General features: G+C 46.4%; 1 protein-coding gene across 1 annotated transcript in view; it reads left to right on the forward strand.

Moving 5' to 3' along the window:
* The first annotated feature begins 775 nt into the window (after positions 1-775).
* The window catches only part of LOC126520770 (uncharacterized), a 54,989-nt gene continuing 42,616 nt past the window's right edge, over positions 776-13,148 (forward strand). The window contains exons 1-5 of the mRNA XM_055065543.2: positions 776-937; positions 7,807-8,003; positions 10,571-10,627; positions 10,703-10,801; positions 12,374-12,454. Coding sequence (XP_054921518.1) covers positions 7,820-8,003; positions 10,571-10,627; positions 10,703-10,801; positions 12,374-12,454 — 421 coding nt within the window. The 5' untranslated portion in view covers positions 776-937; positions 7,807-7,819. The remainder of the gene's footprint in view (positions 938-7,806; positions 8,004-10,570; positions 10,628-10,702; positions 10,802-12,373; positions 12,455-13,148) is intronic.

Genomic DNA, 13,148 nt, shown 5'->3' on the forward strand with positions numbered 1-13,148 from the left:
CTTTTTTCTCTGCGTTCGCAGGATCTGTAACTTTCGTCATACAGACGCTCACAGAAATTAGTGATATGCATAATTTGGAAGGAGGTCTCTGTGGTCTCTCGTGGCTTGTTTAACACAGTACGATACTTTGATTGTTTCTTAAAATGGCATGATAAACCCCTTGAAGAAGACAAGTCCACTTGTCGAAACGTTGGCTTCTGCTTTCAACTTGTTCTCGTCTTGCTCATCGTCTTGAATTTCCATCTCCCGCCTTCCCCGTATTTTCTCATGATAAACCCCTGCAAGATATTCTTGCTCCGAGTTGCAACTCTCAGGTGGTGACAGTTGGGGTTGAGTAGACCATAAATATAGTCGCTTGGAGCAAACGAAGACGGGAGGGAACAAGGGGAGCGCTCCCCTTGTTCCCTCCCATCTTTCCTTGTTTGCGCCAAGCGACCATACTTATGGTCTACTTAGCAATATGAACCGACTAGCCCAGCAACATGTACTTCTAAACAGTTGGAGTGTCTTTGCTGCTTCGTTGTTTGCTGTGTGTGCAGTTGTTTGTGCTCAGAGCTGTCGCAACACTTATTAAACCTGTCGTCTGCTGTATTTTGCTCCTCCTATGCCAATGCTAGAAGCAAAGTGACGTTTTTTTCCTACTTAGGTAATTTGTGGGCTTTGGAACGCATAAAACAGCATGTTGTATTTTTTGAGCTAAATCAAGCGCTCCCTCCTGACGAAAACTTGGCGAAGTGACACGTGTCAAAGCGACACGCCCTTACCATTGAGAGCGTATAACGTACAGTATAGCGCGTGCGGGTACAGCAGGAAGCCTTTCGCATTTTCCGTGCACCCTTACTACAGGAGATTTCGGAGAGAACACGTCGGCCTTCGGCATATTCGACGGAGACAGCAGCATCCTAAGTCTTGGCCTGGACGACACCGATCACAACCTGTGAGTTCGTGCACTGTGCTTACCTTGGTGTATAGGCTGCTCGCTCCCTATAGGTTTAAGCTTTATCGCGATAACCGTAGCGTTATCACCTTTGTGCCTTGGTGAGCCACCACATCTTGATCCCTCCCCCACTGAAACCAGGCTTCTCATAGGGCAGTAAATCCTTTATTCAGCTCGATGGCATTGAGCACAAGCTTTCTTAACGCTATTCCTGTAGCCCTCATACGCAGGCCTACAAAATATTCAAGTGCACTGTATCAGCGCTCCAGTCCGTTTGTGTCGACATCGTTGTTTAGCATTGCAGCGCCATGTTTATTTCGAGGCACGCGAGTAGAGCCTAGTGCCCGTACGGTAGGCAGTGTTAGAGTTTCCCATGTAAAAAAATAAAAAAATAAAAAAAGAATGCGCAGATCCCACGCACTGTGTGAATCAACATTATGCGTAGCATTTTGCAGACAGCTGGCTATGCAGCATTGTTTGGGGTTTTACAAAGCGTTTCCAGGTTAACGAACGTGTTTATGTAAATTCAGTATTTATGTGTGCGACGTGAGTGCAATGTGACGAGAGCAGCAAGACGACAGATGGTAACGACGATTGCTCAATTTCTACCAATGACCGAATTGGTGTGACCGAGCGGTACGGAGGTGCGAGATGGGAAAGAAGCGCAGAAACTAAGCGCTCACTGACGGCAGCACGTGTTATCACTCGGAGGACACAAATGGGCGACTTGACGGCGATACTGTAGCACAACCTGAAGCCCGTGTCCTTTTATAGCCATTCGGACGAGCGACGTAGTGCAGCTACTCACCTTGGATACAGTGTGCTAGTACACTGTACCTTGGACGAGCCGTGATGACGCTGCCGTAGTGGAATTCTATGAGCGTTGTCGTACTCGGAGATCTTGTGCACCAGGCAAGAGCACGCCTCGATATTTGATTAAGCGGGGTTTGGGTACGGGCTAGTTGGTATTCCATTGTTTCAAACATCACTTACAGCGCGTACATAGTCGGCGCTTGTCTTCGTCGTTTTTTTGGTCCCTGTCTATGTACGCGCTGTAAGTGATGTTTGAAACATTGATTAAGCGGCCTGGTGACGACGAGAAGGGATGGATGGATGGATGGATGGATGGATGGATGGACGGATGGATGGATGGATGGATGGATGGATGGACGGATGGATGGATGGATGGATGGATGGATGGATGGATGGATGGATGGATGGATGGATGGATGGATGGATGGATGGATGGATGGATGGATGGATGGATGGATGGATGGACGGACGGACGGACGGACGGACGGACGGACGGACGGACGCCTGAAGTTTGCGAAGAATGCTTCGCATTAAAATAAAATATAAATAAAGGGGTGAGGAAGCCCACACCACCGAGGTAACAAGGCGTAAGGCCAACCGATAATAATATATTCCTGCTCGCTATCCTCGGTATGCAATTCGAATAATTCTATATGCTTTCCTTATAGTTATCACAGTGTTATATAGATTGCACATCAATTCTGTGTAATTTCTGTAAGAATCGTATGAAAAGCTTTTGGAATATTTGAACGCATATGGCGATTTTCAGCAGGGATTGAGGGGTCTGTGGACCGAAAACTACTTTTGGAAGTAAAAACCAATTATTAGGAATATGAAAAAATGTGAGGAAAGGAATCAGGTTAACGTCGAATACATGTGTTAGTAAGAATTTTGTCATATCAGTATGGTGTTTTTATAAGGTGGCGGGGTGTACTTGACAATTGTATCCGTTCCTATGATTTATTTACGTAAGGGAAGGAAATGATGATGTGATGAAAAACCGGCCTGTCCCAAGGTGTTGTTGGTGGATGCGAAATGAGACAGCATCTGCTAAAAGAAAAAGAAAGCTTGATACAAAAAATACAGACACGTGCACAGTTGAAATGTATAAAAAGCGGGATCGTATAAAGAAAATGTACTGCGAACAGGTGTCATAGAGGTAGAAAAAAAAATAGAAAAAGAAAAGCCGAGACACAGGCAGTTCCTTGATCCAAAAGACCGGGGAAGATCTCCGTCATTGTAAGCATTTAGACGGCTTTCGGATACAAGCCGATGGAAAAAAAAGGAATTTGCAGTTTTTTGAGATGGGAAAGAATGAAAGTGAAGGAAAGAGACAAAGAATGTAAAGAAGTACGCATTATAATATTAGAATAGCCGGACTAACATGTGTCTGGGGAATAGAGATCTGTGGATGATGCGTTATCGCGAGGGTATATATATATATATATATATATATATATATATATATATATATATATATATATATATATATATATATATATATATGAGGCACCATTTCACCTTCCGGTGAAAAAGGGAGAAATGTACCTGCACGAGCTCAATATCGCATCGAACATCATCTTTTAGATAACGGAAGGCTTACGCGCTGGAGTTATGACGAAGCACGGGAAGGCCGGTACATTTCAATGAGGGACGCAGGCGACACTTCTTTTTTTTTGCACTGCAAACGTGACTTTCAGGGGAGCGTTGGTTTTTCTAGATGGCGTTACGGTCAGAGCGCGCAGGCCTTCCATGTTTTAGGAGGCTGGGCGCTAAGTGTCAGGGCGTGTGTTTGTATAGGGTTGATGAACGGTTGATTAAGGTAGTGCCGGGGTATGTTAACAACCAGCTCTGGTTGTAGCCAAGAATACGAATGGTGCCTCCGAGACCGCAGAATGCTGCTGTCATATCGGAGGCAAAATCGGTTCCTGCTGCAGACCTAGCCTGCCGTTGACATGAGTGTACAGTCTGATCGAGTTTACACGTTCTGTCATTGCAGGACGAATAAACACGCACGCACGCACGCACGCACGCACGCACGCACGCACGCACGCACGCACGCACGCACGCACGCGTACATTCATAGCACGCATACATTCATAGCACCGGGGGTGTTTAAAGGTTTTGATTCCCCTACCTTTGTGAGGCTGACTTCACACGTGGTCGACGTATCTGGGATATCATTATCTTGTAACCACTTCTAGAAAAAGCGGCCTTTTCGTGTGATAACGAGCAGCCAAAGATGTCGAAAGGAAAGTCTCAACGAGGCAATAAGCGTGAATTAAACGCAGAGTAGGTAAAATTAACGGTACTGGCCTAATTAGAGCCAATATATTCGAAAATTAACCGCTTTGCACAATGCGCCTGTAAAAGATGCACTGCCGTAGGCACAATTGTCTTGAGGTGAAACCGCCATACGGCGCACTTTAGCGATATGGAGTGGTTCGATTTGACTAAAAAGGGCCCGCGCGAGGCAATAGCTTTAAAGGCGGCTCCGCCGGTGCCCGCAGGAAGAGACAATGAGTGGCAGAGTAAGTAAAATTAACGATTCGGGCGTAATTAACGCCATTATTGTCGAAAAGTTACTACATTGCACCATAGAATGCACTATACCCGGGATCGGCTCAACTGGCCTGTTGGAAGTGTCAACCATGCGTCGACGCGAAAGACAAGGCCTATGTAATTGCGTGTGAAATATGATCAGAATAATGAACACAAGAAATGGACAGAAAGTGACAGAATAGGTACATATAATCAACATCTAATCATTGAATAATTTTAACCACCACGTATGTCGACGTTGTCTGCTATAGCTTCGACACTTGCCTGGCACTCGTTTCTTTTTTTTTTTTACCATACCCCATGTATTAAAAAAGGTGCGTTGCTTTTGCCTAAATTCTGCATACCGTAGCGTCATACGATATAATTGCATCAAAGTCAGATAATGATTTCCGTTCAAGGTCCAAGAAGGTTTGCGAACTAACGTTAACCACGCATCTTTGTTTACTTTCTGTTGACTCGACTGCAGGAGGAGTGCATGTTTTGCGGCAGCTATGGCAACTAAGTTGTTGGGTTTAACGTCCCGATACTGTTCCGTGGGTTATGAGGAACGCTGTAGGGGAGAGCTCGGAATACATTTTGACCACCTGGGGATAGGTTCACGCGCGTGCGCCTAAATTTAAGTACACGAGCGGTTTTTCTTTTTTACTTTAGCCCGCGGTCGCGGCCGGAATAAGACCCGCGAAGTGTGTGGGAGATACGAATTTGCTTTGAAGCGTTTAGTCTTCTTTGGGAACGAGCCGCTTTTATTGTGAGTGCCTGATCGTTTTCGTTGACCTGTCCCGAAGATAATGCTGTATAACACAACGGTAACAATTCCGCACTGTGTTAGCACCGCGCGGTGGTACCGCTGGTAAATGCAATTTTATCTCGATCTTTCATCGCAACAGCTAGCGTTTTTGAAGACGCTGTTGCTGAGACGCTACACCGATGGTCGTAGTGACCAGAGGCGGTCGCAGACGCTGCACGGTGTTCGCAAATGGCAATGGCCCTTCTGGAAGTGGCGTTCGAAGTACCGGTTTGCTCCCGCGCATGGTTAAGGCATGGTGGTAAGGGGAGCGCCACTCATAACACATATATTGTAACATAGGGCCACAAATAACCACCTCCCAAAGCATGCTGAATAGATTTTTGGATAGCAACCGGTGTCGGTTTCTCGTTAATTTTTTAAACAGAAATTTGTTGCAGAAGGGTTGAAAATTGAGCTTGGTGCATTGAAACTTTTGGAAGAGCACCAAACGGTGGGACGAGAAAGACTACACATGGGTGCCGACTAAGCGTCCCGTCGTTTAACGCTCTTGTAGAAGTTTCAGTGATTCGTTATTTGGTTTCTACGGCTCCACGTTGGAAGTCAGCAAGACGTTTGTGCAGCTGCGGTGAGGAAATCTGATGTCGTGATGCTGCAACGCACCCGGCGTGGGGACCGTCACTAATAATGTGTTTTGAAACGTAATTATTATTGATTATAAAATAAAGGTACTTTGCGTATACCTCACCGGATTATACGGCAACTTCCTTGATCGTATGTTTTTGTTTGTTTAGCCCGTAATCCGTAATTGTTGCTTCTCGCGTCGAATTTTGCCGTCTCCATGTTGGAGACCAACTGGAAACTTGTACGGCTGCGGCAGTGCAAGCTGATGCATCGTCCAGCAACGCCGCTTGCGCGAGAGCCCCGAAGCGGCCGTATGATGAAGGCATCTTGACGAATCGTCTTAAGAACTGCGAAAAAGCGACTTAGCGCTTCCGAATAGCTTGAGGAGTCACTCAGGCAGCTGAGCAGTCTTTGAATAATCTGCTGCTTAGATTGGAATAGATCTGAAAATAAATTTAATGCAAAAGCCGTCTTAGTCCGAGTCAACCCAGTTTTTGTTGGCCGATGCCGAAGACCAGCACAGTCTAAAATAAAAATATGAGACAGTGAGCATGCGCCGCTCTTGCACGAAGCTTGTCTGATGCAAACTCATGCAAGTGGCGCTGGGTATGAGCGTCTCTACGTAACTGTTCACTTAGATGTTTTCTCGTTTTTGATTACAACGTAATAGGGACTGACGCGTACACCAAGCCCCAATAGCAAAAATTGCATGCCCCACCTGTCCCGTTCCGGGGTAGTGGCATGCTTCAGCTCGCCGCGCAATGCAGTCGAAAAGCCTCAGCAGAGGACTTGGACCTTAATGTTCGCGAAATGCCTGACACGAGAAAATTATGCATAGAGTGGTTTTGGGATTCGAGGCCATTCCAAAAGGCGCATCTAATGGCGCGGGTAGGGGAAAGTACTTTAAATAACACACCAAATGCTACTAAAAACGAGAGCTTGCCAAATCGCTTATTACAATACAGAAGCCTTCTAATCCCCCCTTCCCCCAAGAAAAAAGAACATAATAGTAGTTTGTACAGTTTTTTAATTGCATTTCACCCTATTAACATCTGGACTTTCAAAAACAGAACAACCGGCAACCACGGCCATGCCCGCACACCCTGCACGACACTGCTAGAGTGTAACACGACTATCGCTCCGAACTTCGCACGCAAGGCGGAGATTGACCGCCGTTTGTAATCTTACCTCTCTCTCTCCTAATTACTGCGCTCCGCACCTTTTCTGCAATGGCTGTTTAATGAGATTGGGATGGCTCATTAGCCGGTTTTAGTGAAGGGGTAGAGGAGAAGAAGAAAAACTGGACCGCGGTCACAGGGCTACAGTCTGTGTACGTTCGAAGCCGCTATTCCTGGCGAATGCCAAGAGGAAGTCGAACACAGAACGATGGTTGCGAGCCGCTGGTCGGGTCTACCTCTCGTAGTCCTTCAGTTAATCCAAGTGAATAGCCGAACACTTCTAGAAAGCTATTTGCTTTATAAAGGAGTCGCGCGCTTGTATAGATAGACATACAGTCGACCGCCTCCGCAACGAACACCTTTACAACGAAATGACCTGTATAACGTATGAATAATTCTGTTCCAATTCTATTGTGAGCTGTGGGGTGCGCGACTTTTGCAACGAAGGGAACTGTATAACGAATGGTTTCTGAGGCTCCAAGCACTTTGTTATTGTTTCATTGCGTAATTGCATAGGGACCAGATCCATTAATCAGCTCATCTGCAGCAGTGTTATAAGCCGAGTCGCCGTTTACGTGTTGTCTCCAACGGCGCGAGCACCGCCATGGGAGGCGTCTGCCATCCTCCTCACCAGCAGCCGGCATAAGGGGGAGAGGCAGACGAGGAGGGCTGTCCATTCCATGCGCTCAATCACAACATCCAAGCGTCTAAACCTTCACAAGCTCCAATGCATAGCCGGCGTTCGGTGGCGAACGCGCCCCGCAACTAGGCTGCGCGAAGAGCACGTGCTTTTGCATTTGCATCGGCGGCCACAATCCTCCCATCAACCACCGACGACCACGAATACGGGCGGGAGAGCCAAATAAAATGATTTGCTTTAGAAGTGAAAAGTAGTGCACGCGGATCTCGACGAGCACTCACAGTGCTGCTTGCACGACGCTGCGCAGTTTCTCGGAGAGCATGCCCATGACGACGCTGGACACGGCGAGCAGCTCGGAGGACGAGTCGCAGGCTGGCCGGCTGCCTGCCTCGTTTTCGTGGCCTTGCACCGGCAACCAAGTGCTGGTGGCCATGGCCGCCGTCTTCCAGGGCCTGCTCATTGTCGTTACGCTCACGGCCATCAACAAGTACGGCATCTTTGCCGGTGAGTCTGTCAGCGGGAACGCTGTTTTTTTTTTTTAATTAAGAACGGTAGAACCATAAAATGTTCAGAACGCCTCGAACTCGCAAAACTTCAGACGTCCGGCGCCAGTACGCTCGAACATTCTGCGACATTTCCAGCACCTCAGGAAAAAAAAAATGCTGTAGAACAACACAGAAAAGACAGAAGAAAAAGGACACTGGTCGACAAAACAGGTAGGGCGCCCCAGTGTCCTTCCTGCATGTCCTGTCATTCGACAGCGAATGTCTATTATTATTTACTTTTTTTGGGGAGGGGACACTCCCGGGCTTTCCTAAACGCGGCTGCTGCTGTTGTCTCGCCGAGTAGCTCACACACATGAAAAAAAATAATAATTACGCGCCCAAAGTTGCGATCGAACCTCGGTTCCCCAGCACAGCAGCGCGATGCTCTAACCATAAGACCACTATACATTTTTCTTCCTGCATTGCCATTAAAGCACAATCACACGATTACTTCTATCACACCAACGCCAACTGGCTCTTCGAGATGACTGCCGCGTGCGTTACATTGCGTAGCATGGGTGCGGGTAAGCCACAAGCGTGCGCTCCGATTTCCTTTACCCCAATGACGCATAAATGAAACGGGTAAATTTATAGCGTTTGATTTACTGCTTTAGGAAAGCTTGGCTTCAGATGGGTAATCCCAAGGTAATTCTTTTTAACTACTTTTTCTCAGTGTTTCTTTTTCTCCCGTGAAGCGCTGCATAAGTCTCAGTTGTCTAAATTTCGACTTGCCCAGCTTTTTTCTGCACTAAGTACTGCTCGAACGTTGGTTGAACCGTACTGGGCGCATTCCGCGAAACAACGCTGCAATGCTCCCTCGCGTGTGTTCCATGTGTGCGGACCTGTGCTCGATGCATCGCAGAGACTTGCCTCGCTCGTTTCCTCGAGCAGCCAGGATTTGTCGCCCGCCTATTGGTAGTAAAAGCATAACAAATGTAGGCGAATATCGTAGCATTCCTGCATTTGAGAACGCACTGCGAAAGTTGTCACTTAGATCCGAAGGCGACAAATCGCCACTTGTCCGGTCACAATCCGAGCGAGAATTTTTCTATTTATTAACCACGAAAATGCAAAAGACTTGTTATGTGGTGTATATACGCCAAGTAAACTTTAGCGAGGTATTCGGATCGAAATGTAAGGGCAACCAAATACCAACCTATCTCTCTCTCCTTTTTTTTTTTTTTTTTGTTCAGGACCTGCTTCTGTTGACAATGGTAAGTCGCAATGCACGAAATGATAGCGTGCGCTGCTGCTATAGGGGGTGTGCTTTGACATCATCGAGGCTGTCATAGTGTTGCACAGCCAGCGTAAGTGCTATCTCGGTCAGTTTGTTAATTGCAACGCCATGAAAGCTACGGTGTGGGGAACGTCACGTCAATATTCCCTATAGAAACCCAGCGCTTGCCAGGAGGCGCGACGGCACTTTGAGTGTCTAACAAGAAACTTGCGCACTCGGTCTGGCAGAGAGGTCACGAAGATGGCGCGACATATTTAACGATCACAGACACGTGCCTATATAGACGCTTGCATTAGCCCAATGCGTCCAACCAAGCTCTACTCATGAACACAATGGCTCTGAGGAGCGCCTGCGCTCCAACGTTCTAGAGCGTTCTCTGGCATGTTCTAGAACGAAGCTAGATACATACCTGCCGTGGTGGCGTAATGGATTTGCCTTTGTGCTGCTGAGCCATATGTCGCGGGAACAAATCCCGGCCGCGGCGGCCACATTTCGATGGGGGCGAAAACGTCCGTGTACCGTGCATTGGGTGCACGTTAAAGAGATCCCAGATGGTCAAAATTCTTTCATCAAAGTCCACCCACTACGGCGTGCCTCATGATCATATATCGGGGTTCTGGCACGAAATATATCAGATATTTTTTTTAAAGCTAGATACATGCGCCTCAAGATGAACGGTGAATTTCCTGGTGCAACATAGCAGCATGTGCTACTGTAAACTGGATCCTCCGCTCGCTGGGCTGTGTGTTACGGCCCTGTGGTTGGCGTTGCACGCTGGTTCAGCGCTGATTATACAAACGATACAAGTACAAAAAGGAAAGAAGGAATCCTAGCAAGTCCTTGTATGCTTTATTTCACTTTTGGTTGTGAATAACTAGCAGAATGTAACTCGTAAGTGAACAGCTGATATACAACACATCGTGTCCATGACGTGTTTCAGGCTTCTGCAATAGCTTCCAACGCCTGTAGCCAGAAGGGTTTGGGTGCGAGCTAGTTGGTACGGATCATTCATATTTAAAACAGCGCCAAAAACACGGACAAGGAACGACACAGGACGGGCGCTGAGAGTCAGCGCTCGTCCTGTGTTCTCCCTTGTCCGTGTTTTTGGCGCTGTTTCAAATATGAATGAGCCTGTAGCCAGGAAAAGCATAGCCTTAGAGATCTCGTTTTATTACTCAAAGGGAGTCGTCGTTGGGGCGTAGAATAGGACATTGCCTACAACTACCCAATAAAAAAAAAACAAGGTTACGAAAGGACAAACCAAAATAATTTTTATTTCTCCTCGACAGATATAGAACCTGCGAAGTATTACGAGAAAGCCGACATCCTGCAGCCAGAGAGGAACGGTGAGTGAAGAGCTTGGTTGGCCAAGACCGTTGTGTGCGTCGGTGTTTGCCTACAGCGTCCTTGCCAAATTTCAGCGGTTGACGACTACGGCAGTGCCTCTGGCATTCCAGATCCAGACAGGCGGAGCCCGAAGTCGACGACAACGTTCGACGACTTGGCTGTCCTCGCCTCAGGTGCGCACTCATGAAAGCTGTCTAAGCTGATAAACGCGGGATCAAGGAACATATAAATGTGTGAACATCAATGATGAACTAATTAAACAATTCTCACCAACTAACCTTCAATTTATTGCGTTAGGGCACGTGTTGCAATCGCAGAAAATGAAGCTGGTCAACGATAAATACGTGTACTCCCCTGAGCAAAAGCATACGAACCATGGATTCCGCGAAAAAGCAGATTTCCTTCTCCGCCTATGAATGTAAAAGAAAGTTAACCGCAGGAAAAACAAAAAAAGGCACGGCGGACACACTGGTTCGCCGTGCCTTATTTCTTTTTCTTCTGCGGTGGACCTGTGGTTCAGAAATGCCATCTTTTCTGTCCTCGCCTTTCTCTGCGCTTAACTTCTCTTTAGTCAAGGCGTACCTACAAGTCCATATCGCTACTTCTGAATGTAACTTGAAATTGGGGGCTGCAGCCTAAACTTGGCATTGCGAACTTTCCACTGTACTTGTCAATTTCAGTTTGTGCGTCTAAATTACGAAAAAATTCAATTTTTTTTTCACCGAGCCTGTAGTGCGTGCACTTTTGCGTGTACGGGCGCTCACTTGGTAATTCAGAAAGTAGCCCAATTCTCTATGAGGAAGTACATTACACTCGGTGACATCCTTAGAGTCCGGCGCAAGCTCGCCTCACAAAACCGCACGGCACGGGCCCGCCTGTGCCTCCCCGCTCCAGAACATAGTTGTCAAGATACAATTTGATATCGAAGTAAGTTCGCCCTCACTTAGACGTCGCTGAAAGAAGCGAAAGCAACTGGCTAGCGCAATTGTACAAGCCCTACAGTGGTGTATTTGCCATTGCGTTCCTAACTTGTCATCAACTGTTCCAAGTAGATTTAAAGTAAGCTCCGAGTAGGCTTATGCTGCAATCCGCAAGCAAGGCCTCGTGTGTGAATTGCACTCGAAATTTCACCGCCAATTTCGGGAGGAATATTTGAACGTTGATGCTACTCTGAGGATTTCTACCGTAAGCGGACACGCTTGAACACTGATCGGCTTCAGATCGGCTTCAGTTCCGCATTCATTACATTGGACCAAAAGTATACTTCTGGTTAATTAGCAAATCATAAGTTAGTGATTAGTTAACGCTGTAATGCCCAAAGTATTATTTATGCTCCGCTCTGTTGTTACCTCAAAATCTGATTTAAGTACGGGAAGCTTAATCCATATCCTGTAGTATAGCGCTTTTACTTCGCCAGAGCTAAATGTTATTTGTTAATAGCACAGTAATCCATTGAATCATTAATTAATTACTGTACTAGTTGCTTTTTTGTACAAATGTAATCTTCATGGTCATATGTAAACGCGATGAAGTTATAATTTTCTAATTTGGTACAGTGTTTGACTTTTACAGGATTAATCAGTGACTATAACTCACACTTAATGTCCGTCGGTGTGAATAACGTGTTGCCAAAAAAAAAAAAAAAACTATTTTTAATGGTTATAACCCTCAATTCCGTTGCTAAGAGTCTTCGTAAGTCTTTTGAAATGATCCCAGTCCCGTGACTCGGCTGTCTAATAATGCAGTTCCTAGCGGCCTGAGACGAGCTGCGGGCACGGGCCCCAAAGCCAATGGAAGCTCGCACGCTTGGCCTTCGACAATTGCAGGTATGAAGGTCTCTCCAAGGCAGTCTTCGTAGAAATGGTGCTTGATGACATTGACAAATGTCGTCGAAAACACATTATCATGGATCGATTGATTGACTGATTCCCAAAGCAACAGAGCGGAAGTGAAGGACGCCGTAGGAAGGCTGCGTGATTACTTTTTGACCACGTGAGAATCCTGCACCCGAAGCGTGGTATACACGAGCGTTCGTGCGCTCTGCCTCTCTAACAAAATGCGGCTGCCATGACCGTGAGTCAAACCTGCGGTCATCAGTGATGCATCATGAACACTGAATCACCACGGGGGACAGACACACTATACGCGTATTTATGCGAGAGCTAATTACGATGGCTAAAAAATGCCACGAATGAAAAGCAATTGAAGAAAAATACACAGACACACACTCGCGTACGCAAAAGCACGAGACTGGTCGTCACCATTACACACCATGTGTGAGGACTTGTTTGTTCACTTATACTTCTATTTGACGTCGTATTTCAAGCAAGTGTCGTCAAAAAAAAAAAAGCGATATCATGTCTCTTTCACGCTCTGACGACGTTTCCATGTGTGCCACTTCTGGCGAGCTACATATCGATTTCTTACTCCTCCACTTCAATCAATCAATCAATCAATCAATCAATCAATCAATCAATCAATCAATCAATCAATCAATCAATCAATCAATCAATCAATCAA

The sequence above is a fragment of the Dermacentor andersoni genome, chromosome 3 (genome assembly GCF_023375885.2).
Source record: "Dermacentor andersoni chromosome 3, qqDerAnde1_hic_scaffold, whole genome shotgun sequence".
Lineage (NCBI taxonomy): Eukaryota > Metazoa > Arthropoda > Arachnida > Ixodida > Ixodidae > Dermacentor > Dermacentor andersoni.